This window comes from Vidua chalybeata, chromosome 7 (assembly GCF_026979565.1).
Source record: "Vidua chalybeata isolate OUT-0048 chromosome 7, bVidCha1 merged haplotype, whole genome shotgun sequence".
NCBI classification, from domain to species: Eukaryota; Metazoa; Chordata; class Aves; order Passeriformes; family Viduidae; genus Vidua; species Vidua chalybeata.
Genome location: NC_071536.1, coordinates 2,679,337 through 2,705,788, shown reverse-complemented (window position 1 = coordinate 2,705,788; position 26,452 = coordinate 2,679,337). Strand labels below are relative to the sequence as shown.

Here is a 26,452-nt window from a genome sequence, read left to right as displayed (position 1 = left end):
AATTAAAAACAATACTGGCTAATTAAAAAGCAGCAATAGGAAGTCCAGACATTTGAAAATTCAATTAAAAAATTCTCTGGCACCCTTCTGACATGGATAAAGCTGGCATTTGCAGAACAGCAGCTTTCTCACCTGTCTCACTGAGATCCAAGATCCCACGCTGCAAAGGTTGTTTTTGTACATTGCAATGTTGTTAATTAATGCTGAAATACCAACAATAGACCATTGTGTGTGCATCCAGGCACTCTTTATGAGCACAGGGTTGTTGTTTTTTTTTTTTTCCTGGCTTCCTGCAAGTAAATTAAGGCTTAAGCTCAGATTCACTGTCAACCTGGCATTCCAGTAAATATTAAGTTTCTTTTCATTCATACCTTTTATTTTCTCCTCTCGTTTTCAGAGTCTGCCTCCTGACTTGGAGGCAATGAGCAGTTTGCAGAAAGAAAATGTCCTGCAATGTGAAGTCCAGGAAAGAGAAGACTTCTCCTTCAGGCACGAGCTGAGGAGAACAGAGGGGCCCCACATCAAGGAAACCCTCCAGGACCAGATCACCCAGTGCTTCCTCGAGTGCAGGTGAGCAGAAACCCTTACCCTTTCCATCAGCCCTTTTGCCCCAAAGAGCCTGATTTTGAGTTCCTACAAACTGCAAAATCCATCTTTAAGGCAGTGGTGCCAGTCCCAGATGAGGAGCTAGTTCTGCACCAGCGGCAAATCCCAAATCCTGAGCTGGAGGATTCCTGACTGGGGAGACCAGAGCTCCTGGCAGGGCTCAGAGGTGCTCCTTCAGTCACTGGCTGTGGTTCAGGGACACGTTCACTGTGCACATTACCTTGGGCTCAGTCTTTGGAATTACAAGCAGCACACTCTAAACTTCAGGGCCAGTGACTTTTCTCCCTGTGTGAATACATAAGGTTTAAGAGAGGGAACTCACTCTTCCATGAGATGGAAGGACCATTATTTGCCATAGCAAATCACATCACGTCACTGGCACTGCCATCCTGCTGCTGGTATTAGCCATGAATCTGAAGCACTTTTGTTCTTGAGGCCTGACCTTCGAGCCACTCCCCCAAATGGAACTTTACTCTGCTGATCTCAGTGAAACTTCACGTCTCAGTAGAGTTAAGCACATACTTACAGAGTTTTAAACCCTGTGCTGACACCTCTGCTTCTCTCAGGAAGTTTACTTCAGACAAAGAAGTTTTGAGACTGGCAATTCTGACAGTGGAAACTCTAAGGAATATGGGCTGGTTTTATAATTTTATGGGATTTACCCCATCCAGAGGACTAGTGTGTGAAAGTAAATTGGGAAGCAGCAACCAAAACTTCCAGGATTTGGCAGCAAGGTTTCATTTGCTCTGCATAAAGCTGCTCTGCAAACTGGTTTTGTGTCTTGAGCTGCTCAGTGATGTTACAGGGCTCGTATTTGTCTTATGGACCAGTGTCATGTCCATTAATCATTCAGTGTTTGCTCAGGGTACTGGACATGCCTTCAGCGTGCAGCTTCCAGTTGGAAACACAAATGCATTCTGATGAAATCCTGCCCTGTTTGTGCCTTGACTCCTTCAGTCAGATTTGGGCAGCTGTGCTACAGTGAAGTGTTCGTTAAAAAAGAAAGAATGATCAAAACCAGCACTCTCACAGGTCTGCCACAACCTATTTCTCTTCTTTCTTGCACTTTTGCCTCTTACAGACTCTCAAGACTCCAGTGTATTTTTACTCTCCTTTGGAAAGAGCTGCTGGTTTTACAAACCTCAAGTTATTGCAAAGCACTTTCCCATTCCTTAAATCAACTCTCTCCCAGGGCCTGCTCTGCACACTCCTTGAGCTGCCATTTCCTGCCATTCCCCACAGCTCCCAGCATGTTCTGAGCTACAGAAAGATCTTTTTCCCTTTGCTTAATATTCCTCACCTAATAGTCATTCTCTACCATAGGTCAATCATGTCCAATTAACTTGGCTGTGGAGCTGGGGGAGAACTCCCTGAAATACTGCAGGAACCAATGGCAATGTTTCTGTAGCAGATTAGCAGGGAACAGGCAATCTCCCAGAGAACCAGGCTGAGCCATAAACCTCTTAAAAGACATTATGAGACACTATTAAAAGTTAAATCTGGTCCACAGAGACACTTAACAGCAGAGCCAACCAGCAGCCTAACCCATCCAAAGGATCATTTGAGGAAGCTGAAGCCACGGTTCAGTGGAGGGAGGTGGAGAGGGATGGCTGAGAGGGCAGTTCATCAAAACTCCTGCTGCCTAATTCAGGGGAGCCCTCAGTCTCATGTACCTGTCTAAGGTGGAATGTAAAGTGCTGAGCTTTCTTTTTGTAGCCCTTACAAGCAGAATGGAACTTCCTTGGTAGGTTTATATCTCAACTGCAGGTGAGACTCAAGGCTAGAGGCACTGCATCAGCAGCCCAGCATATGAATACCTGATTAAACAAGCTACAAGGGTTCCTTAGCTACCCTTTTTCTGCTCTGCCTAGTCAGGTTCAGTAGTCTTGAATCTCATTTAGATTTGAAAATTAACAAAGATGGAAGCAGATGTTGGAATATAAGCACTGATCTTGGATTGCTTTATGGATAAACCTGAGCAAGGGATTATATTAGATGGGACTAAGATACACCCACAGGGTGCTTAGAGTAAGCCTCGAGACAGGCTTGCTCTGCTGCATTTGAGACAGGGTGAAAGAACAGCTCCCTTCCAACCTTGAACAATAACCCACCCATCTGGAACAATATCATATTTTAACAATTAACCATTTTCTATCAAAACAGTCTGATTAGGCTTTTTGGCTCAAGATGTGCAGGTCTGTGGTCTGCCTGAGAGCAGGGTCATTGCTGGTGGCAGAGGGACAGTGACACACTTGTTGCAGTCAGTGTTTGATCAGAGAAGCCCAGAGTGGTTTGGGCTGGAAGGAACCTTAAAGCTCATCTGCCACGGGCAGGGTCAGTTTGCACTAGGCCAGGTTGCTCCAAGCTCCATCATACTCCCTGTTATTCTCTCCTTTCAAATGAACTCTCTGTCATGACCCCTAAAAATCATTAGTGCATGGTTCAGCCAAAGCCAGACAGCTCTCATTGATGAAAACTCTTTTGGTGATTTAGCAGATGAAATTCTGCCCTGGTGAAGGCAGTGGGAGAGCTGCCATCAGCTGCAGCACAGGCTGGACATGGCCCAGTGCTGGAGCTCGTTTGACTCTGGCTGAGTGAGGCAGTGATTTACAGAGCTGACAGGAATCAGAGCGAGCTGCCTGAGTCCTGCTCTTCTCAGCAGGCCTCTGACTAAGTGACCACAATCACTTTCCCCTCAGACACATTTGCTGGCATCCAAAATAGGTTTAAAAACAACAAAAAATTCAGCATATTTCTCCACAAGGGGAGTGTGTGTATCCCACAGAGCCAGGCTTTCCTGGCAGAGAACTGTGAGCTGCGTCCTGCTCAACAGAGGGCCAGGCCTGAAGTGTCAAGGTTTGCATTAATTATTACCTGCCAGGATATATTTTGGCTCTCCCCTAAGCCAGTCTGAGAGATCAACAGCTAAATGTAGCTTATAAATTATTCTTCAACTAGGCTTTTTGACAGAGTTTACCATTTTTTATAGTCTATTAAATAAACAGATAAAGGGGAACAAAGACTCATTTGAATAAATTTTGCTGTATGGAGTAGAAAACAAACCCAAATTTCCATATTTTATCCTTCACTCTGAGAAGACTGTGATAGAAAATACAATTAGCAGGTATTGTCTTTCAGCACAGTTACTCTTAGATTACAAAAGAAATGAGCACACATTAAATTTCTCAACTTGTAAGAACTGCTGTAAATATTTATCACTTCCATTGCACAAGGGAACAGCTTCAGTCATTTCAAGACCCAAAGCTGCTTCTTAGGAAGAGAGGCTATAAAAAAGCCAAGGAAAGCAAAACCCAAAGGAATAGACTAAATGAAATTGTTCCAGTTGCTTATATCAATCCTACTGCAGAGAAGATAAAATAATTTTCATATAACATTGCGTTTTTCAGCCTTACCATCCATCCTTCAACTTACCTGGATTGACTTCTGTGGAGCTGCTCTTTTTTGGCTTGCAAATTATTCACATAAAGCCTTCCAGATTTCCATGTTGCCTTGTCCAGCCATACTAAAAAAGAAAGATAATTGTTTATGAAAGCTTTGTGAAGAAGCATCATGCAGTTTACCTACAGACCTGCCCTTCTTTTATTTTTTTCCCAATAGCAGGAGTACAAATGATCTAAAATTAGCAGTTGCTAGGATTATATAGATCTGAATCTGGAGGCCCCTGAGTCTGAGTCACTTGAGTCCCACACATTCCATGCATTCAATTAATAACAGAGTTTCATATTAGGATACAGCAGAGATGAGGTTTTAGCTTCAATTTCCTTTCCTGTTCCAAACCAAACCCATTTTTCTGTAATTTCACATTTAGGGTTTTGTGCTGAATATGCAAAGGCAGTCATCATCTTCTCGACTCTTTACCCACTGTGAATAAACCAGTTTCCAAATAACGAGTCTTGTTAGAGTCATCCCTAAAATGAATTTCAAAAAGGGATGGGCAGAAAAGGGGAGAAGGATCCCTTTATTATCCAGAGAAATACAGCAGCATCTTTGTCTAAGACAAGTCTTTTCTGACAGAAATCAATACAAAGGATGAGAAATCAAGATGAGGTTTTTATTACCAGAGATGGCCTCCAGAATCACAGGGGAGAGCCTCATGCACGGGCTCTGCTGTGCTGTGCCTCGTGCCCTCGAGCTGTAACAAATTACTCCATGAATTTCTGGCAGGATTTATCCGCCACTGCTCGGAGCTCTGGGGAGCATTTCATCAGTGCCATCGCTGGCCTAATAACGGGGGATCTAAGTACTAGCAACTTTTATGGAGGCTGTGTGTTATTCCCACAGATTTGGGCATTGGTTTTTGGGAGGGAGGAGGCTGCAAGGGGTAAATGTGCTTTCATAATAGGTTTACACTTTACTGATTAGCTTTGAATGATCTTCTTGCTCTGCCTGCTGACTCGAGTACTGTCAGAAAAGGAATTGGCCAAGCTTCATGGTGAGTGAATGAGACTCCTCCTGAAGCAGGGGGGGGTTCCTGTGCTTTATTTATTCATTTTGAACATTCCTGACAGCCAGCCCGGGCTTTGATGCAGAGGGAAGAGAAAGAAATAGGAAGTGATGGTGTTTTGTTTCGCTTTTTTCCCCAGCCTGTTTTGTGGAGCTGAGTTTACTGCCAATACTCCTGTTCCTGGGGCTCCCTGAGCAGCAGGGGGTGGCGAAGGGGGAGGCAGGAGGGAGATGAATGGGGAGAGAGGTTTTTGCACTGAAACCCCACAGAATAGGGAAAGTGTTCGTTCGTGTTGATGCCTGGTGAAGGCTGAGCTAGAACAGAGACTAGACAGAGCTAAAGAATAAAGTAGGGATTTATTAGAAGGCCTCAATGGATCCACCTTGGGCAGCACAAGAGCCCAGCCAGGGCCACACCCAAGATGGACCCAAAATGATCACAAAAATGGACAACTGGTCACAGGGTCTCACACTTTTGTAAGTTCTGGTCCATTTGCATATTGGAGTTAATTGTCCAATTCCAGCTTTAGGTTTTGAAGTCCCATCCTGCTTGTTTTTCTCTCTTCATTCTGCCATTGTTTGTGCTCTTGGGCCTGAGATTTGGATCATTTGTCCTTGGTCCCCAGCCAGAGAAGGAATTGTTTTGTCTCCCTGCTCTGTGAAGAGAGCTCACCATCCCTTAATGTGAAGCCCAGACCCACACACTAAAGGGGCACAGAACCTGAAAAATAGAAAAGCTACAACCTGAGACATCAGTGTCAGGCACTGCCCATATCGCATTTCCCACTCCATGCACTCTGCTTTTTATGGAGTCAGTGCTGAAGCTGCCAGGCAATCCATCAGCAGGGAAGCCTGGCCAACAGGACAGAGAGGGATGGCACCCCAGCAGTGCCAACAGCAGCATCCCCTCCGCTCTGCTTCCGAGGAATCGCGGCTCCGAACCCATCCGGGCTCGCGTTGCTTTCCTGTCCCATCTGGCTCACCTCAACCTGCCAGCAGTGCTTTCCAAGCAGCCCAGGAGCATGGATTGCAGCCTCCACACAATATGGCAACCACTCCTGGAACAGCTGATGGGAAAATTGCTTAAAAACCAGGTTTGGTGCCACGAGCCACTCCAGCAGACAGTTGCCCAAGAGCGAGTGCCAGCCTGAAGATCCTTGGAACACAACCAGAGACATCACCAGCCCCTTGATCACAGGCCTCTTTCCATGCAATGCCCTGTTTGGAAAAACCATTCCCTTCTTCTCTGCCACTCCTGCAGGGGCATCCCTGCTGTAGGAACTCCTGCAGGAATTCCTGCTGTAATTTGTATTTACATACAAATACACACTATGTAAACCTTCTATCAGACTTTAAAAATTCTCTACAAATCCATTTCCCACACTGCAGGGGCATTCCTGCTGTAGGAACCTACCCAAAAAAATGCCTCTTTGGTATTTGGCACTTGATATTCAGCACAGAGAGGAGTTTCTGCCCACAAGAGCCATCTGTAAATGGGTGAAAAACCATTCTTTTTTCACCTAATGAAAATTCTCATTACTTGTTTTCCCTGTCATCATTAAAGGATTGTCACACACTCACAAACCACTTGCACATGACATTCCACCCATGAGCAGAAGTTACCAGCTAGGAGCAGCTGCATGCTCATGGTAAAAATCAGGATAAGGGGATAAATAAGTGGTTGTCTGCTAATTCCACCAGATGAGGATGAGCTGAAATAAATTAGAAAGAGATCTGTTTCTGCACTGTATTTTCTCCTGTCCTCACCTGGAGTTGAATACATCTTCACCTGCTGTCTTTGTACTTTGTGCAGTTTACACAAACCAAATTCTTCTGGGAATAGCACAAAAACAAGGAGATTCTCCTTCTGAATTCCTCTGCAGGGTTGTGTCTCTTATCCAAATCTTCTGGTTTTCCTCAAGAGAGTGAAGACAAGCTTTGAATTATGGAAATGAAGCTCTGAAAGACAATGGCACAACCTGGGGTGTCCTCTGCCCAAACACTTGGTCTTCCTGCAAAAGCAAAGAAACATTATTAGAAGAGGCAATGTCGGGGGGGGGGGGGGGGTTTGTATCAGTATTTTCACTTCTGTTTTCTGACAGAACCAGCAATCCCAGGTTTTGCCAAGGCAGTAATCCCTGTATCCCAACAATTAGGGCTGGTGCTCTCTGAGTGCCTCTCGCCCCTGCCAAGAGGCATTTCTGCAGGGACAGCTTCCATTCAGCATCCCTCTCCCTGAACATGGCTCAGCCTGCTCCCAGATGCTGGGAGTTTCAAAATCCAGCAGGAACAACCCAGCAAAGGCTGTCCAGGACCCAGCACAAATATCCTGGCAGGCAGAGCATGCTGAGCTCCTTGCTGCAAGCAGCCATGGCAGTGACTTAAAGAACATCTGTGGGAACCGAAATCCTGCCTCTGGGCTCCCGGCTGAGACAGCTTCCAACACTGATTAATTAACATAATTAGGAGCTGTAAACATTAATGGGTAATGTTCAAGCCTTTCCTAACACGTTGTTAAAAGCTTCCACTGTGTAGTTATCTGTTGACTAATTTTGGCAGGCATCTTTAGGGCTGGAGGGAGCAAGGGAATGGAATGCAAATGCACCACTGGCTCACGGGAGGAGTGAACCAAAGCAAATAACCCACCAGGTTCCTTTAATAGGGGGAAAATAAGTTATCAGAAACAAGAGAATTGTTTGTTTATGGTGGGGGAGAGTGGAGCCAACAGCTCTGCAACCTGTTTTCCCATAGATTGGAATCAACTACCTAACCTGAAAGCCATTTTAAACAAAAGAACAACAAAAAAAAAACCCTTCAGGCCTTTCTTGCTTATAGGAACACCATGCTGTCATCTTTTTAGAAGTGTGAACCCCTCTAATTCCAAAGGAGGGACAGCTGTTATGAAGTCCACCTGCAGTTAATCTACTTTACTGGGTGTCCATGGATTTACAGGAGGCAGGGGACACCTCTGGAAGCTTCTGTGCAGTGGCAGAAGTTGCCTCCTTCAGTGCAAGCGTGGGATTTACGAGTGTGCTGACATTAATGGAGGCAGCTCCATGGCTTTGGGGGGCACCAGCAGGAAGCCCCTGGATTCATCTATTTCCCACACACACAAATAAATCTTGGCTGCAGGTATCTGAAACAGCAAAGCCACTTGAACCCTGGTGTCACACCTCCAGAGAGGCATTGATAAGATCACCAATTCTGCTTTCTAAATCACCACAAACTCTGAGATAACACTGTATTTCCAGTTTGACACTTGGATTTATGATTGCCACCTCTGTGCAGTGATTGAAAACACATGCAAAGGGCTCTTTGCAACCCTGGATTTTGCTCATTCAGCTATCCAAATTTCTAAATTATCCAAATTCTAAATTATCCAAATTGAGGCTAGATTCCCTTTTCTACCTTCTTCAAATGGCTGCAAGTGACCCACAGATACCCACAGTCCACTGACCTTGAGGCTAAGTCTCCTGCTTGGAATTAAAGCTCCTAAAAATAAAAGAAGATTCTTAAAGCAGCACAGGTGCAAATAGAGCTCCCCAAGGTGTTTTCAACATAACAAGTCATGCTCCTGAACTCTTATTTAATCACCAAGTGCACCAATGCTGCACATAAGCACATCTTCACCAGCTTTCCAAACACTGTGATTCCTTTCCAGATAGACACACAGGTATCTCAGATCACAAAGCCCTTAGGGATATTCCCTGACTCATCTCTCCTTCCCCTGAAATGTTTTGCATCCACAGGTCCTGGTTATTTAATCATCCTCATTCTAAGCAGACTCCCATTGACTGCCACAGGAATTCACAGAATAAGACATTTTTTGTTTTGAGACTTGTTCAAGGCTCTTACAGCCAGGCAGAATCACAGTCTTGTTCTCCAAGCAATTCACCAATGCAAAACCAGGGGGAAAAAACATTTCAGTGCCGTGGCAGTTTGGGCTTTCTGCCTGTGATGGGTTTTGCCTCAGCACCTTTTGCAGGAATGCTCAGAACTTCCAGCATTTGTGAGCTGATATTCACCTCTCCATCAGGCAGGATTTGCACTGCACACCTCTTGCCACGCTTGCATACAGATTATGCAGAAGCAACATGAAAAGCTCATTCAGATCTCAACAGCCTCACGTAGCAAAGGCACAACCAGTACAGTTCTTCTACTGACCAGGCTCTCCTCAACCTGCTTGCTCCCAAATCACTTTGCCCAAAAAGGCTTTACCTTTTCCCACCCCACTTCTGCCCTAGTTTCTGTCTCTGTAGTTTTCAGCTGTAGACCAAAGGCAAGATTGCCCTCAGCCTGTGTGAATTTTTACAGGGATAGCAGAGACATTTCTGTTCCAAAAGGCACAAGGACCCAAGAGAAAGGTAGAACTCCTTGTTCTAAATCCTGAGAGCAAAAAGATTAGTCCAATTAGACATTTTCATTTATTTAGCATAATTATTGTGCCTTTTAACTATATCGATCCATTCTCACAGACCTGCCCACCCTGACCACTGCTCTGTAGGATAACTCCAGGCTTCCCAGTTTTTGATTTTTAGCACTCTAGAAGCTACTAGCTTCTAGCTACTAGCTAATTTCCACTTTGGGGAAATTACCTGTGTTTGAGCTCTCTGCTTCTTCCACACTACAACAAATTGAGGCTAGATTCCCTTTTCTACCTTCTTCAAATGGCTGCAAGTGACCCACAGATACCCACAGTCCACTGACCTTGAGGCTAAGTCTCCTGCTTGGAATTAAAGCCCCTAAAAATATTCCCTCCCTTATACATCTAAAAGTCTGGAATCAACTAAAGTAAATAGCATTAGTCTGAGCTGGCCCATTTGCACGCAAGAAAAATAAAATCTGGTAACTAATTAGTTCATTTTCCTAAAGCACTTCATACTCATCTCCATAATACTTAGGAATTAAAAGTCTGAAAATACAAAGTGTTCCCGACCTAACACAGCAACCCCCCCCCACTGAGATTCCCAAGGACACTTCCCAAACATTAGGTTTATTTGTTGTCATAGATACTCACACAGACACAAACATCAGTGGCACCCAGGGACTCACACTTGCCAGCAGCTTGTTATAATACAGATCTACTTGTCTGAAAGGCAGGATTGGGCTTTTTTTTTCTTTCCTGGAAAATCCTGCAGGCTGTGCCCGTTCAGTGGGTGTGTTAAGTTGCTCTCCTCATCTATTCCTTTCTCAAGCAGAGTCCTAACACAGATAGAAAACACAGCAGGCTGGATTTCTGAAGGCAGGAACAGAGCAGTGGGGTGTTTAAAACTGATAACTGGGGCCTGATGTTCACCTTGGAGCTGGTTTCTCTTTCAGGAATCCAGCTAGATACCTACTAGGCTTGGCCCAGGGGAGCCTGCTCTGCCATCTGATCTGCTCTTGGTTTAACCAGCAGAGCCTGGTCCTAATCAATGAGAAAGAAAGAAAGAAAGAAGGGAATGAATCCCAAGGGGAAGGGGAAGAAACCCAGCCCAGCTATTATTTCACTCTACTGTGACAGGGAGAGGTGTCTTCTCCAGCAAGTTAATACAGAGCATGAGGAAGAAGCAATTTTCCCCACTTCCCCATTTCCAGCAAGCAAAGATCTGCTGGGATACAGAAACAAGAAACAGGCAAAGAAAAAAGAGCCAGGAGTCCCACTGGTGCCTGGTAGAAGCACTGAAGAGCCAGTGGCTGGCAGAGGAGAGGTGTTTAATGGATATTCTGGGAAGAGAAAGACTAAGAGAAAAGCTCAGAACTAGGAAGAATAAAAATGAGCATGAAGCACAGAGCAGTGGCTCCCAAGCTACAGGCCTTGCTCCACAGATGGATCTCTTTGGAGAAGCAAGCAGAGGAGCTGGAAAAGGCATTTTCAGCCTTGGCTCTGTAGAATGCAAAGAAGAAAGGAGGCAAGTGGGGTAAAAAAGAACCGTGGCATGGACTGACACAAGCAGAGCAAAGGGATAGCAGAAGCAGCCATGAGGAGCTGGAGAGGCAGAATCAGAAGAGGAGGGATGAAAGAGGCATAAAACTGGGGAAAAAAACCCTGTGAGCTACCATTTTGATAAATAGGCACAGTTAGGACCAAAGACTAACAGAAAATAGGAAGTGTTTCCAAGGCAAAGACAAAAGAGCAGTTCCCAAATGTCTGTGGCAGGTGAATATATTAAAAAAGACTTGATTGCCAAGAGGCCAGATTTGACTTGGAGAAGATGAAGGAATCAAGTTGTGGCTGGGAATGTGGCTGAATAACAGATGACAGTCTGTTATTCTTTCCCCCAAGAGAAGAAGGATGTGTTTAATTCTGAAATCCAGTTGTTCCCCTATTTTCATTGGCAGGGGGTTTCTCCAAGTTTGCACCCTGGGGACCACAGCAGGGGAATGTCTGGTGGAACATGAGGCTGATTCAGGGCACTGTGGCTCCAGTGTGCCAACAGGATTATTTAACAGGCTGCTGACAAGTTCCTCAAGTGCTGAATTCCAAGTGAATTCCACACCCAGGAGGCTTGCACTGTCCAGCAGAGAAAATTCCAGGCTTACACTGTACACCCAGTGAGGAGGAGCTGAGGGGGAAGGAGGACACAGGCAACAGGAGCAGGTTATCCCCTAAACTTCAAGATCTCCACGGTGGAATAGCTGAAACAGGCTCTAGGTGACAGCAGAACACTGGCTGCAGTCCCAGGGCTGGGAAATATGGCAAGGGCACCTGGGACAAAGCTTTTTTATTATTATTTTATTATTTCCCTCTAGACTACCAGGTTGCTCCTTTGTTAGCTGGACAGTGTGGGTTGGTGAGCACCTCGGGAAGCTCTTCCCAGGGCAAAATTCACATTAAAACCACTCTATCCAAATCCTGTTCTCAGATTCAAGGCTGAAAAGGTTTGATGACAGTATTTCTGTGGGCAGAGCAAGAACTTGCCTGAAACCTGAGTCACATCCATTCCTTCCAGAGCCAATGTGTTTCAGTTTTACTGGGAATTTTAACATGGAGGAGATTAGTCAGACTCCATCAAGCAGGTTGTTTTTATTATCCAGGTCAGAGTCCAGGGCTTTTAAGTCATGCTGCATTTCAGCCCTGTGCAGAGACAACAGAAATTCTAATTATTTATAGTCATTTACTCTAAAAACACCCAGCTATTATGGTTTGTGTGCTGTGTCAGGCAGGCTTAGGATCATCCTAGGCTGAATAAAAGACATTTAATAGCATATAAGGGAGTTTAGGTGGGTCTTCTTAGGCTCTACTTGTACAAAATAACTATATCCACAGTAATAATAACTAAATCAGTAAGATCTTGTGCAAATACAAATGTGTTTGAATTGCCCCATCGCTGGAAGAGTTCAAGGCCAGGCTGGACAGGGCTTGGAACAACCTGGGATATTGGAAGGTGTCCCTGCCCAGGGTATGGAATGAGACAAACTTTAAGGAACCTCCAACCCAAACTATCCCTTGATTCCATGACTTGAGCAAAGGGTGTCGAAGCATAAAAGAGCTGGTTCAGTATTTCCTGAGACATTTATGGAATAGCAGGAAACTGCCTGGCCCTGAAATCTGTTCAAATACTCCCCTGTCTCTTCCCAGAGCCCCTTACTGCCTCAGTAATCCTTTGGTGGCTTGGAAAGGAAATTTACTCTCTTGCTTTGTGTTCCCCATCACAGAGGGTAAACAGCTCTTCCCAGATTTTTTTTTTCCTTCTTTTTTTGGAAAGCATCTCTAATCCAGCAACCAGTTCTGAAGATGCTGGTTAAGAGCATGGCTGTGAGTTAAAGGCTGCAGCCTGTGTAGCTGCAGGACTCCACAAAGCATTCCAAGTCAAAACACAATTGTTCCAAGGGAGCCAATTCCAGAACCAGAGCTGTGCCATGTGCTAACATGTGCTTCCCATCACGGGCTCAGCTCTCAGGGCTGCTGCAGAGGGGGGAACTCCATGCCCAAAACATCCTTCCACCTCCATCCCCTCCTGGGAAAGCACACCTGACACGTGGGTTTGTCCCTGTCTGTTGCAAGGTTGGCAGTTTGGGAAGGTGGGAGCGGCTGATTGCAGCCTCTCCCACGTGTGTGCCTGCATTCCCTTCTGTCCAAATCTCCCCATCCTTCGCCCCAGGGAGCTCTGCTATCCTGCAATGAGGCCATCCCAGACAACTGATCCTCTGGAGAGGCCTGGGAAGCAACACAGTCACGTCTCCAGGCCTGGAAAACAACACAAAAGATTGAGCAAAGCTGCCCTGCAGGGCTCACCTCCCAACTGCACTTCCCACCCCACCTTGCCTGTTCCACCACTTTGGGGAAATTACCTGTGTTTGAGCTCTCTGCTTCTTCCAAGAGCAGGCTCCAGCTCCAAATTCCCAGAGAATATCCCCTATATCTCTGGTTCTCCAGCCTCTTTGCCACGTTGCCAGCACCTCTCAGCAGCACTGACCCTGTCTACCAAAGAAATTATTTAATATTAAGCCATCATTTAAATTAACAATAATAAAAAAGCTGCACTTTGTGCTTATTTTTGATTAAATCTGAGTGTATCCCGCTGAGTAACGTGCAGAAGGAATCAATCATTTGGAGAGGCAAAAGGTATTCAGTTCTATCATTCTATCAGTCTGCACAATTCCAGCCAATTTTGGGAGACTATAGGTCATGCGTCAGAGCCACACCAAACAGGTACAGGACTAGAACACTCCAATTTTTCTCTCCCAAAACTAAAAAGGTGAGAGTTAAGGAACTTGGCACCTCCAGGCATTACAGTGTGTTTCTTGGACTGCAGAGATGACTGGGGTTTTGAGCTAAAACTCCTGATAAATGGCTGCTCTTAATACCATGCCTGGCTTAGAGCTGAGCTCATCTGGAATGTTTCTGCTTGTCTTTTCCCACACTTTTTAAATGCCAAAGTAGAGGTTCTAAATTGTTTTTCTTTCCAGTGAGCTCTTTGGTTATTAGCATTGACCAGGAGTGTAAACATCTCTAATTTTATAAATGGATTCTGCAACATTCTCCCTTTTCCCCTGGTTTTACACTCTGTGTACACCTGATGGGGATTTATTCCAATAAGGCTGCACAAACCACTTGGGATGAACATGGAAAAATCAAGCACTGAGACTGCTTTCATCTGCATGAAATTGCCTCAGAATTATCATTAAATGGTTCATTTATGCTTTCTCATAAACCACAGAGAAACAGATCTCTTGAAGTGGACAAGGAGCTGTCCCTGGGCCATGAGTGTTCCCTAAGGGACAAGAAGGTCGATGGGATCCTGGGGTGCATCAGGAACAGAATTCCCAGCAGGTCAGGGGGGGATCCTGCCCCTCTGCTCAGCCCTGGGAGGCACCTCTGGAGTGCTGTGTCCAGTTCTGGGCCCCTCAGGACAAGGGAGGCAGAGCTCCTGGAGGGGTCCAGCAGAGGCTGCAGAGGTGATGAAGGGATTGGAGCATCTCTGAGGAGGAAAGGCTGAGAGGGGACCTCTGTAACGTGTATAAATATCCAAAGGGTGGATATTTCTATATCTGGATATTCCAGAGCAGGGACCAGGCTCTGCTCCATGAGGCCCAGCAGTGGGACACCAGAACAGGCAGATGCTGATGCCCAGGAGTTCCACCTGAGCAGGAGGCAGAAATTCCTTCCTGTGCAGTGACCAAGCAGTGGGCAGTGTCCAGGGAGGCTGTGGAGTCTCCCTCACTGGGGACATTGCAGAGCCATCCGGACACAATCCTGTGCCCTGTGCTCAGGGGTGACCCTGCTGGGGGAGGGAGGTTGGACCAGACCTCACTGTGGTCCCTTCCAACCTGACCCATTCTGGGGTTCTGGGCAGTGAAAGAGAAAGCAGTGTCTGGTTACATCCTTAAAAACTTTGGAATGCACCATTTTCAGCTTCTCCTTTCCCACTGATGTTTTCCTGCTGCATCACAAGTGCTTCTCAGGGTAGCTCAGTCTTAGGGGCAAATTGTGATTCCAGTTTTAAATGAATTCTCAAGCCCCTCTCCCAGGCAGCAATGTAATGCTTGATGAACCTGGTCACACTCTGTCCTCAGGTTAAATCATGGTCAGGCAGCAGGTCAGGGGCACGCTGGGACAGCCATGACACAGTGGCTGGACAGCATTTTAATCCAGAGAGGCAAAAAATGAGTTGTGCCAGCCTGGGCTGGATTTCTGCAATGATACCACAGATACAAGGCAGAGACAGAAATACTGAAATGTGTCTGATGCCACCTTTGATTCCACCTCGGATCCATCCGTCTTCATCACACTGGAAAAATTACATCAATGAAAATCACATCATTTACCTGCAAGCAGGGTTGTCTAATCACCATTTCACTCCTACATGTTCTACTTGTTGGAATATTAGGTATCTAGTCTTGAAAAAAAGGGTGGATCAAAGCACAGAGCTTCTCTGCTCCTTCCAGGCACCCATTCCCAGTTTTCCAGGTAATATAAAGGGTGTCCCTGTGTGGCAAGCACAGCACATGCAGGGAGGCTGACACGCCCCAAGAGCACTGCATTATCTTCAGTTTTAAGTGATGGGCCATGGCAAAGCAGTGTGAAGCAGCCAGGTTAGAGCAGCAGGTTAGAGGTTCTTCCCATCCTGGAGAGATGCATTTTGGTCCACCTTGACTTCTGAGAAGCAAAAACAATTTCTCATAAACAAATCCCATAAAACAAAATGCTCTCTTATACTCCATTTCACTCCAAGTCCCAAAGAAACTTGTCATGTTGGAGGGCAAGTTATTTCTTTTGGCTGGCCTTGCTAGAAAAAAAATTGCATGCTTTATTTTCCTCTTTACAGGATTCATATTGTGTTAATAAAGTACTCTTGATTCCCTCTGGCTGACTCTGCAGGAAAACTATTCTTACAAAGCTCCTAGTCTGGGTTAAAGTAATCTTGCTTAAAACTGCCCATAATTGTTTCAGTCTCGTAAATTGAATGCTGAGCACTGGAAATTCTGCCAAATTTGAGCCAGGATTGGGCGTTCTACGCTGGCAGGATAAGTTGGCCAAAGGTAAGGAATTCAGTAAATGCAGGGGGAATTTGACCTGGCGTTTCTTTGAGCCAGCTTCTGTATTTCTGACCTTGCTCTGAAGGGAGTGGAAAGACATGAGAAAATCAAAACAGATGAGAGTTTAATGGGAGCTATTCCTTCAGCAAGGCCCTCAGCCCTGGAGCAGCCCCTGAGGGCAGCTCTCCTCCTCTGCAAGGGCTGCTCACCCTGCTCTCCCCCAATGGCTGGAGACAGGCACCAGGAAGCTGACAATGGGAAAGAGGGGGAGCAGCCCTTCATCCTTGGAGAAATCCCTCGAGGAATGCAGCTCTGGCAAACACAGGGTGATCAGCAACTCCAAAAGAGAAGGAAACACATTCAAGGGACTTCAGAGCTAGAAAATCAAGCATGGGGGCAGTGCTGGATGTCAGTTTTCCCTCCAGGGGCAGGGATGGGACATCCCAGTGTCCTCAGATCATCAGGAGATGCTTTCAGTGTTATTCCATGTCTTGCATCATGTTTACCAAGCAGCTCTGCCCAAGGCTGTTCTGCACTGCAGGAGTCAAGCCAAAAACCCTAAACAACCTTCCAGGGATCTGCTTTCCATCCCCTTTAATCTTCCCATTTCCATGCTTGGTGGGTACATTCAGTGTCCTCTAGGTTTGTCTGAGGCTTCAGCACAGCACAGTTGGCATCAACTCTTGCCAAGCAGTTCAGTTATATCAGCCAGGATGTGATTTCTCCCAATGCTCAGTTAATTCAAATCTGAGCTCTGAGAAAACTTTGAACAACATTTTTTGAGTGTGTGGAGGGACACGCAAAATCAGAGCACCAGAAGGTTTAATCAGTGTGAATATTGCAAAGTTTTTCTTCTGATTGTAGCAGGTTTTCTTTTAACTTAAGCTAATATTGGAAGAATAAGTGGCTTTGGTTTTCCTTGGCATTATTCTTGCCCAAGCTGCCTTTTATTCCCACTCAAAAACCTAGGAGCCATTTGCAGTGCTATCATCCATGTCTCCAATTATCTGAAGGAGAAAAGCCTATTGCCATTTTTAACCAGGAATGATTTGTCAGAATTTTAAAGAGAAAAAAAAAATTGTAAATCCTTTTCCTTTACAGCAGGAATCAGGATTACCAGGAGTCCTGGCAGAGAAAGCTCATGCCCCAGCCCACCTGAAGGGGGACAGAGATTCCCATTTTTCCATTACACTAATTACTTATTGCTATCCCAAAAAGACCAGAAGGAGCCTTGGAAAGGTAGTAACTTCATGACAAAGCAGAACAGACTCTTGCTCTAAGAACTCAAGCAGCTTATGAACAACTGCACTGGGTCAGCCAAAGGTCTACCTTTCCTGGCCAGTAACACCACATGTAATAAAACTATCAGGGAGAATTACCACATTCCTCATTTAGGTCTGTCCCCTCCAACAACTGTTCCCAACTATTACTTGGCTTTGAAGTTCCCTTCTCCCATTTCAGATCTAAGGCAGGCACTGGGGACCCAAAAGACCATTCTAATTACGATAGTTACTATAATAAAGGATATCACCTTTCCCCACAAACCTTGTGTCCTCATTCCTCCATGGGAATGCTTTTCCTTGCACATTGTTGGCCTCACAACACTTGATCTTCAGTTTTCAAAGCTGAATATTTATGCAGAACAATAAAGTTTCTGATCCTCCAATTACCCTGCACTGAAATGCTTCCATGCATAACAACCACACATACAAGCAAACACTGGGAGGATCAGGACCTGAGATAAAACATCATGTGTCTGTGTCCAAACTCATTAAAGATGATAAGAAGCCCGTGGAAATCAATCTCACTTTATAAATAATTCTCTATTTGCCCAGGTTATTTTTTCTGGAAGTGATTTTCAAAGAGCTAAAGAGAGCACACACACAAAAGGGAAAAAATAAAAGCACCACAGCAAAGACACCTAAAATAAACCAGCACTGCTATTTAAGCAGTCTGAGAGAGTCCATATCAGGTGGGATTACAGAAACTGGCAAGAACTACACAACTGAGGAGGGTTTTATTTCTTTAAAGAGCTCCCCCCCTCTTAGTTTGTGTCCCTTTTCTGCACAGAACACCCCTCTGTCCCTCCACTCAGAGCCTTCACCATCATTCATGCCTCCTCTTCTGCACACAGCCCACATCCTTTCTTCCCCTGAGCAGAGTTAAACACTCTTGTTCCTCCAAAGAGCAATTTATTTTTCCTGACAAGGCCTTTTATGCAATTAGCTGGAGAAGCCATAGCCAAAAAGAAAGAATAACACATGTAAAACCACGCCAGAGAACAGAGTAGGTAGGAACTTGCTGAGTCTATTACCAGACAAAATGTTTAAATCAATGGTGTGTTCTCATAAATCAAAAGCCATATTTAGCCCTAACTATAACCATCCCTGAGCAATGTGGAATAGAGAGAAAACACTTAAAAAAAAAAAAAAAAAAAGTGAATCTCCTAAATGAGGAAGGGAGGAAGCAGTAGATGAGACAAGCACAATGCAGGGTCATCTCCCAGACAAAGAATTTATTTTACAGGTGAGAATGGAGGTGCCACAGCATTCAGGGCTGAGCAGAGCCTGCCAATCATCCCAACTTGTCCCAGTCTGGTGGTGATTTGGAGACATTACAGAACCATTTGAACCTAGTTAAAACTTGGACATTTATGTGGGGTTTGTGCTGTACAAATATTGAGCCCAGAAGAGCCAGAACTCTTTGCTACAGACCAGAGACAAAAGGATTTGCACTGCAGACCATAAAAGATCGTTCTTTTTCAATTACAGTTGACAGGTCTGAGTTATTGTAAGAGGAATAGGTTTGGAGCAGTAACAGTGAACCAGAGAACATAATGTAATTTGAGAAACAGCACAAAAACCCCATCACATCCTTTTCTTTTTCAGCTGGGAGTGCAAGATCGTATCTTTTCACCCCTCCATCCTTGTTCATCCCTTTATTCTTCCACTTGAGCTGCTTTGATTGAGATTTAGGGCCCCCATTCATCCCAATTAGATGGCTTTTCTGTAAAGCTGCTTTCCAACCCTTGCTCTGCTTCCGTTGACAGGGTTTCACTGCTTTCCAGAAAACTAATGGATTTCTCACATACCACAATTTCTAAAGGTCCCTTCTTCAACAGCATCCTCCTCAGCACAGAAACCTTGAGCAGATTGTGTTAAAGCAGTGGCTCTGACCCAAAGAAGGATCTTTTTGCCTGCTGTGAGCTCCAGCACTCCTCATTTTTATTTGCAGCAGTGCAAGCACGGCTCCCAAGCAGAGGGAACAGAAAACGAGGAGCAGGTCACCCACAGGAGCCATCCTCAGCTCCCTGCCTGCAGGCTTTGGGCTCCTGAGGGCCTCCCCAAGCTGCTGCTGGGTTTGTGACACAAGGTGGAGGTTTCTTCCTAGCCCTGTCCTTCCATCTCCCCTTATTTACTCTGTTCAGCCACCGAGTGCAGTCCCACCACGGGATTTTATAAACTTCATTTGTTCCTTTAGGCAATTGGTTTTACTGGAACTGCATCCTCCCTAAGAAATCCAGGACAATTTGCTTCTGCTTTTGCTTGCAGTGCTTAGCACATTGTCAGCACTCCCACTGAAGCAATCACACTGAAAATAAGAGTTGCTTCTTCCAGTTCTGGCATTTACACGTTTTTATGAGACGCTGGAAAAGTACAGTTGGATATTTTTCCCCCTTGCAAATGCTGAGACAGTAATAAGTAACAGATTCACAGAGTTCTGACTTGGATCTCGGTGTCTCTGACATGTACCATGTCTTTCAGATACATTATACACTCTAATGCTCCTGTTATCAAGAGCTTAAACTTTATACATTCTCCTCTCCCCATCAGCAGTGGAACCAGGGAGGATTCCCACCACAAAGTTCCCCTCCACACTTCCCACAAAACAAAGCAGCCTGCTGGGGCTCCAGTTGGGAACAACTTCTTGCATCATCTGGGATCATTTTCTTACCCTATTATTACCTCTAATCACCAATACTTCAATGTTTCTAGGAAGTTTCAAAAGGGGAGGGCGGTTAAAAATTATTTGAACAAATAATATTGTGAAGCAAGCTCAGAATCACTCCACAATGTTTGGGACCTCCTCCTAATTCAAGAGCTGTTCATGGGACACATCTGGTGGGACCCTCTTCAGCCCTAGATGAAGTGTAGCTTATCTGATGGCACAAAGATACAGGAATTTAAAATGACAGAGTGGCTTGGGTAAGAAGGGACTTTGAGGATCATTTAGTCCCATTCCTCACTTTCCACTAGCCCAGGCTGCTCCAAGCCCCATCCAACCTGACCTGGGACGCTTCCAGGGATGGGGGGCAGCCACAGCTTCTCTGGCTGCTCATTTTATCCTGGTGCTTCCAACTGCAAACCAAAGAATTTAGGTCCAGTTTTGAATCCAAATTAACATCCTAAGATAAATGCATGACACAACCCATTGTGATGGCTCTGAGTAGAACGCTGCCAGAAAGTGAAGGGGGAATGAAAATTGAGATTCATTATGTTTAAAGTGGACTTTTGACCAGGAAGATGAATGGCTGCATTTTTCTGGGCAGATTTACAGGCCAAATGAATCCCTGGTTTAACCTCTGAACTCAGAGGGTTTCATAAAAGGAGGAATTTGCCTATTGGGGTCACACATGTGAATTCCCAGGCATTACAAGATTGAAGTTGTGGTCGTTTCAACCTAGAAGAGAAAGAGGAAAACCCACAAGAGGGTGGGTAGGGAAATAAGGTTTAAGAGCGCTGCTTCCAGACCATCAGACAGCAATGGATATGCTTAAGAAAAAAGCAGATGCCCTGGAAGAATTAGAACATCAAAATGTTTGGTACTCTCTGCTCTCAGGTCACTGATGCCCATGGAAAATCACATCCTGCAGTGCCCTCAACCAGAAAATCCCAGCTATCCCTGACTGCTTAGTAAGTGCCTGACCCTCTTTCCATGGAAAGATGGGCATTGTCTTCTCCTCACCTCGTTTTTGACATAAGCACCTGCTGAAGTTGCTGCCAAAAAAGGTGAGAGGAGCCTCATCACCCCAAACAACTGCACCAGCTCAGAGCAGGAGAATCACACAGAAAATACAGATTATAAACCAGAAAACCCTTCCCCGTTTCAGAATATGGTGGAATTTCTACAGCACTCAGATATACTCATCCTGCATACTCAAATATCAAAGAGTGGTTTTGGTTGGAGGGAACCTTAAAAATAATTTCATTCCAATGCCCCGCCATCTCCAAGAGCTGTAAATGATTTAAACGTGAAAAAGGGAGTACAAATACCGAATGTAACATGAATAAATATTGGAAGCTGGCCCTGGTATCATGTTCAGTGGGCTCCCAGCTGATTCTTCACCCACAGTGCATTTGCCTTTCCTTCCTCCCAGCTGGCACTGAAGTAGCAACAGCCTCAATTACAACTTTTGGGAAGTTTTTTACTGTTACCAGACTTGTAGCAGCATTTAAGGCTGCACTTAACATAAAACTGAGCTATTTTCTGGCTGTCTGTAAAAAAATGGAACACGAGCTAACATTAAATAATAGATCAGGCAGGGTTTTGAGGCCAAAATCCCATTCTTAATGGATTTTTAAAAACACACTAACAATGACAGCCCTTTGTTGGTGCAGGCTGGTTTCTGGGAATGCAGTGACCAAGGATTTGCACATAGAGCTTGTAACTGTTGAACAAGCCAGAGCTCCCAAGCACAGATGAATGTTTGTTGATTCTGTCCTAATTGGTGTTGCATTAATACCAGCAAGAGATCCCAACCCTACACGTGGTGCTACAGAAACAGAACAGATGCTCTGTTCCAAAGATCTCGGCTTAAAACTGAGCCTGCAGCTTAACACCAGCCTAACAAAGTCCCTTAAGGTACCAGTTGTTTAAAAAAAAAATGAAAACATTTTTAGGAATAGTGTTGACCTTTCTGAGCTCTTTTCTTCTCCAGGGAAATTTAATTTCATTTAGAGGAAATATAATCGTGCTGTTTGAAAGTTGAACAAAGGTTTTTCTGCACTGCCAAAATTTTATTTGGAACAGAAAAATCTTCCTGATTTTACCAAACAAACAGAAAATCTTACAGATATATTCCACCAAGCAACAAAAGGGAAAGAAGTTAAAGGGTTTTATCAGTATAAATGACCTTGGGGCTCAAGATATTTTCTGTATCTTTTAATCCCTTTCTGAAAGGTCTGGAAGCTCCCTGTGTTACCCATGAAACCTTCCCACAAAGTCATCAATTGTCCCTTCCATCACCATCAAGTCCACTGCATATTTAGGAGTGGTAATCCTGACATGGAAACACAGTCTGGAACTTAGAGATTAAATCCTGATTTAAGCAAAATAACTCTCTCTTAAAAAAAAAAAATCTGGATGATGAAAGCAGAGAGTTGGGCTATGAACATAAAATAATGTAAAATAACATAATAACCATTCCCAGAATGGTTTGGGTTGGAAGAGACCTTAAAGCACATCCCATTCCACCTCTGCCATAGGCAGGGACACCTTCTACTATCCCATTTGCTCCCAGCCCTGTCCAACCTGGCCCTGGACACTTCCAGGTATAAACACTTTCACCTACATCTCTCAGCTAGGAGGAATCTGCAGTCCTAAGAATTTCCCTGAGAATTTGCAGCTTTTGTTGGGCCATGGGATAAGAGACATGGATTGGTAACTGTCTTTAATTAACTTACAGGACAGAAAACACTGCCATAAGAAGCTTCACTGCTATCTAACATCTTTATCAACCAGGTGGAAAATGGTGAATTCTAATTCCTCTTCCACTTTTGTTTCTCCCACAGGCATATCACAGGCAGGTTTCCTGACTATCCCCCAGAGAAGACAGGCGGTTCCAAGGCTATTTTTATTGAAAAACATCCAGAGCAGGTACTGTCCCTCTTTTAAAGAAAAAAAATTCATGATGTTAGAGAAAGGTTTGCCACAAAACAGGTCTGTTTATTTAAGTAGCAATTTTCCCTAACAGCGGCTCTAGTTCTCCAAGAACCTCATGGTTAAAAACTTCTGGTTGCAAATAAAAGGACGAGTTTTTTCCCCTGGGTGTTTCCAATCAGGTACCAAAATCTGTTCCATTTGGGGCTGTGCTGCCACTTAATTACAACTGAAGGTGCTCAGGTGATGGAAGAGAAGTAGAGAACAACAGCAGGGAAGAGTTTCCAGTGCAGGCAGGGCTAAGCCTTGATTTACTGCCAAGGCTAATTAAGCAAATTTAACATCCCAGAGAAGGAAGTATCTCAGTTTATCTTGTGTCTTGTAGGTTGTTTTTCCTGGTAAATCCCTCTCCTGATTTCTCTGGCTAATGGAAGTGGCTGATAATCTCTTCCTCTGATCACTGAGTGTCACACAGGGAAAGTGATTAAGCCCAGCTGAAGGCAGTGCTGGCACTTGGAGCCTTTCCCACCCATCCCGAGCAGCCAAGGGGGTAATGGGTCTGTGGGGGGAGAACAGGAAGCAGGATTTGGCCCCTGAGCGAACCACTGGGCTGGGCTAGCAAAACTAAGAGGTCAAAACCTGAATTCTGTGGTCCTGAAAGCCCCACCCCTGAGACTGTTGCATGATTTTTCTGCAGCTGGTGCTCTAACACAGGTATGGTAAAAGAGGATTTTTACAGAATCACTGAATGGTTTGGGTTGGAAGGGATGTAAAAATCATCTCATTGCAGCCACCCTGACACCTTCCACTAGCCCAGGCTGCTCAGAGCCCCATCCAGCCTGGCCTCAAATGCTTCCAGGGACAGGGAATTTTGGATCCAGTCCTCCCTGGGATCCCAGGGAGGAGCCTGGGGCACACAGCAATCTCTGTGTGGTTTGTGGGGATATAAGGACAGCACAGAGCACAGCACTAACCACCTTTGGTTACTAACCACTAACTTTGCTAAAAGCACAGCAAAACTGCTGCAAACAGCTCCCTGTGCCCCACTAAAACTGAGTTTGGGGCATGCCCCTGGTTTGAGCCGAGTTCTGGGGCTAAACCCTGCTGGGCTCTGCTCTGCTGTTCAGGCAGGCAGAGGGAAGGAGACCCTCGCTGAAGTTTTCAGCCAACACGTGCTAGAGTCCAGAAAGTTTTGTTGAGAGCCACCCAGCAAGCGGGGCTGATTGCTGGGGAAGGGTTTGGGGAATGTGATTAAGGATTAACACAGCTGGGGAAGACAACACGACAAGGAATTATTCTGAGCAACACTGGGTATGGAGGTAGATTCTGGAGAAATGGGTTTAACCTTCCTGTCATGCTCCCAGCTTTCAGATCCCACGTTCAGCTGTTTTGTTGCCTTTCCTGAGCATCTGCTTTTTCGTTGCGTGGAAAAAAATGGAAGCCAAAAGTCTGGAGAGGTTGTTTCACTGCTTGTTTTCCCTGCTGCACCCTGGAAAAAAAGCCTTCCTCTATTTTCCTAACAAATTTTCACTAGCAATTATCTGATTTTCACCAATTTTGAGGTCTGGGTTTTTTTTCCCTTTTTAGCCAGCAGAATGTGTGTCACAGCCTCAAGAGATTCCACAATGCAGCTGGCCAGAGAAAGTTCAGTGCAATCATGATTCCACCTGAATGTCAGACAAGTAAAAACATTTTTTGTTCCACTGGGTCAGATGCATATTAAAAAATCCTTGAGGCCTCTGGGTTTGTTCCACACACTGGTCTACTGGGCAACATAGGAAAGCAAATCCTGGCCCCATGGAAGCTGATGGGAGTTTTGTCCTTGACTCCAGGGCGGACAGGAGTTCACCTCTTGTCTGTATGAGCTCCTGTATGAGCAGGGGTTGGATACTCCCAAGTCAAACTCCATGAAAAATCAAGACTGAGCTGTATTTAAAAAGTGAGCATTTTATAAAGCTTCAGTAAAGACACTTTGGGGAAAATAAAATACAAATTAATCACTTCATGAACCATTGCTGCATTATTATACATTCTATATTTCTTGATCCTGTGACAACCCTGACCTTGACTTTGTAATGTAGCTGGCCTTCTGCACAAACTGCTTCCATGACATTTTACAAATACCTTCCCAAAGACATCCCAATGCAGAGTACTTGGTGCTTCAGTCAGAAAAAGAAGTGCTGTCCCTTGACTGAAAAGAAGCTTTTTCTCAACTTTACTTACTCTTCAAGGAAATTTAACATTCCAGGACATCGGTGTAATCTCCCTGCATCTGTTCCAGATTTCTATCCCTAATGGTTTTTTATGTTTTGTTCCACAGATAATCATCAGTTGTGACAATTTTTAGCTTTGCCCTTATCCTGCTGCCAACAAAATTATGATCTTGTCCTGTAGTTCATTAAGTCTCATCACCATGAAAAAAAAGCCAAGCCATTTCACAGGCACTTCCCCTCTCCCAGCTCCTCATTTTCAATATTAAATAATATTAAAAAAAAAAAAGAAGAAGAAAGGTGTCAGAGAAGGACTAAAAGCCTTAAAATATTCTGAATATTTCAAGTTAACCATGCAGCAGGAGGGAAACTAGGGAAACTCTAGTTGGCCTCTGTTAAATTACCCAACACTTAAAATATTCATCTACAGAGAGCAATCCAAAAAACCACCAAAAAATCCCCAAAAAACCACACCACAAATCCTCCATAAAGAAGGAACATTTCCTAGATTTCAATAAAACTTCTTTCTGTAGAGTTAATAATTCCAAGAGAGGAATTTTTCCTCCAGGAACACTGGGCTGTGTCCCTGTAAAGTGTTAGAGCCAGGCTCTGAGGCTGCTCTCACCTGCCACAGCTGGAGCTCCAGCATTCCCAAACTCACTCTAGCCCTGCTTTTCTTTTGTGCCCACAGCTCTAAGAAAAGAAGTTCAAGCAAGGTCTTCTTTCAAGGAATAAGGGAAGGTTTTATTCCTGAAGAAGAACTTTTACCTGAGCCAACACCAAAACTTCCTGTGTCTGAGGACAGCAGAGCAAGTGAGTCCTGCTGGCAGCTGGAAGTTTTCTTATGCTTGGCTCATATAAACCAGCATTAGACATTTTCATTCATAGGCTACACTCTGGTTTAGTGCCCAGTTCTTCCCCCACCCCCCACCCCAAAAAAAAAAAAAAAAAGGAGATTTGCACTGCAAGATTTTAAAAACGTGGTTGAACTGATCCAGGAATACAAAAGTCAATTTAACTTTTATGGAGCACCAATTTCTTTTCAGCCACTGAAGAAAATCCTACTGGAGAAGAATCATCACTGGCACAATAGGAGTCCTAGGAAAGACTGGGAAAAAATACAAAGAGGCTAAAATTCATCTGCTCCTATTGAAACACAGTCTCTTCCTCAGTATTAAGAGTTTGCTAACTACTTTCTGTATCATTTCAAAAACAGACAACCTCGCAAAAAAAAAGGGGAGTCCAAAACAACTTAAGAAGACATCTACTTCTCTTTCTACTATGAAGTTTTCTCCAGGGAAAAAAAAAAAAACAATCAAAAAAAAACCCCA

At 44.6% G+C, this 26,452-nt stretch overlaps 1 protein-coding gene across 4 annotated transcripts in view; it reads left to right on the top strand.

The window, feature by feature from the left end:
- The window catches only part of IQCA1 (IQ motif containing with AAA domain 1), a 102,193-nt gene that overhangs the window by 29,213 nt on the left and 46,528 nt on the right, over positions 1-26,452 (top strand). For all 4 annotated transcript variants that reach the window (XM_053947732.1, XM_053947731.1, XM_053947735.1 and 1 more), the window contains 2 exons: positions 398-570; positions 22,824-22,908. In XM_053947732.1, coding sequence (XP_053803707.1) covers positions 398-570; positions 22,824-22,908 — 258 coding nt within the window. The remainder of the gene's footprint in view (positions 1-397; positions 571-22,823; positions 22,909-26,452) is intronic.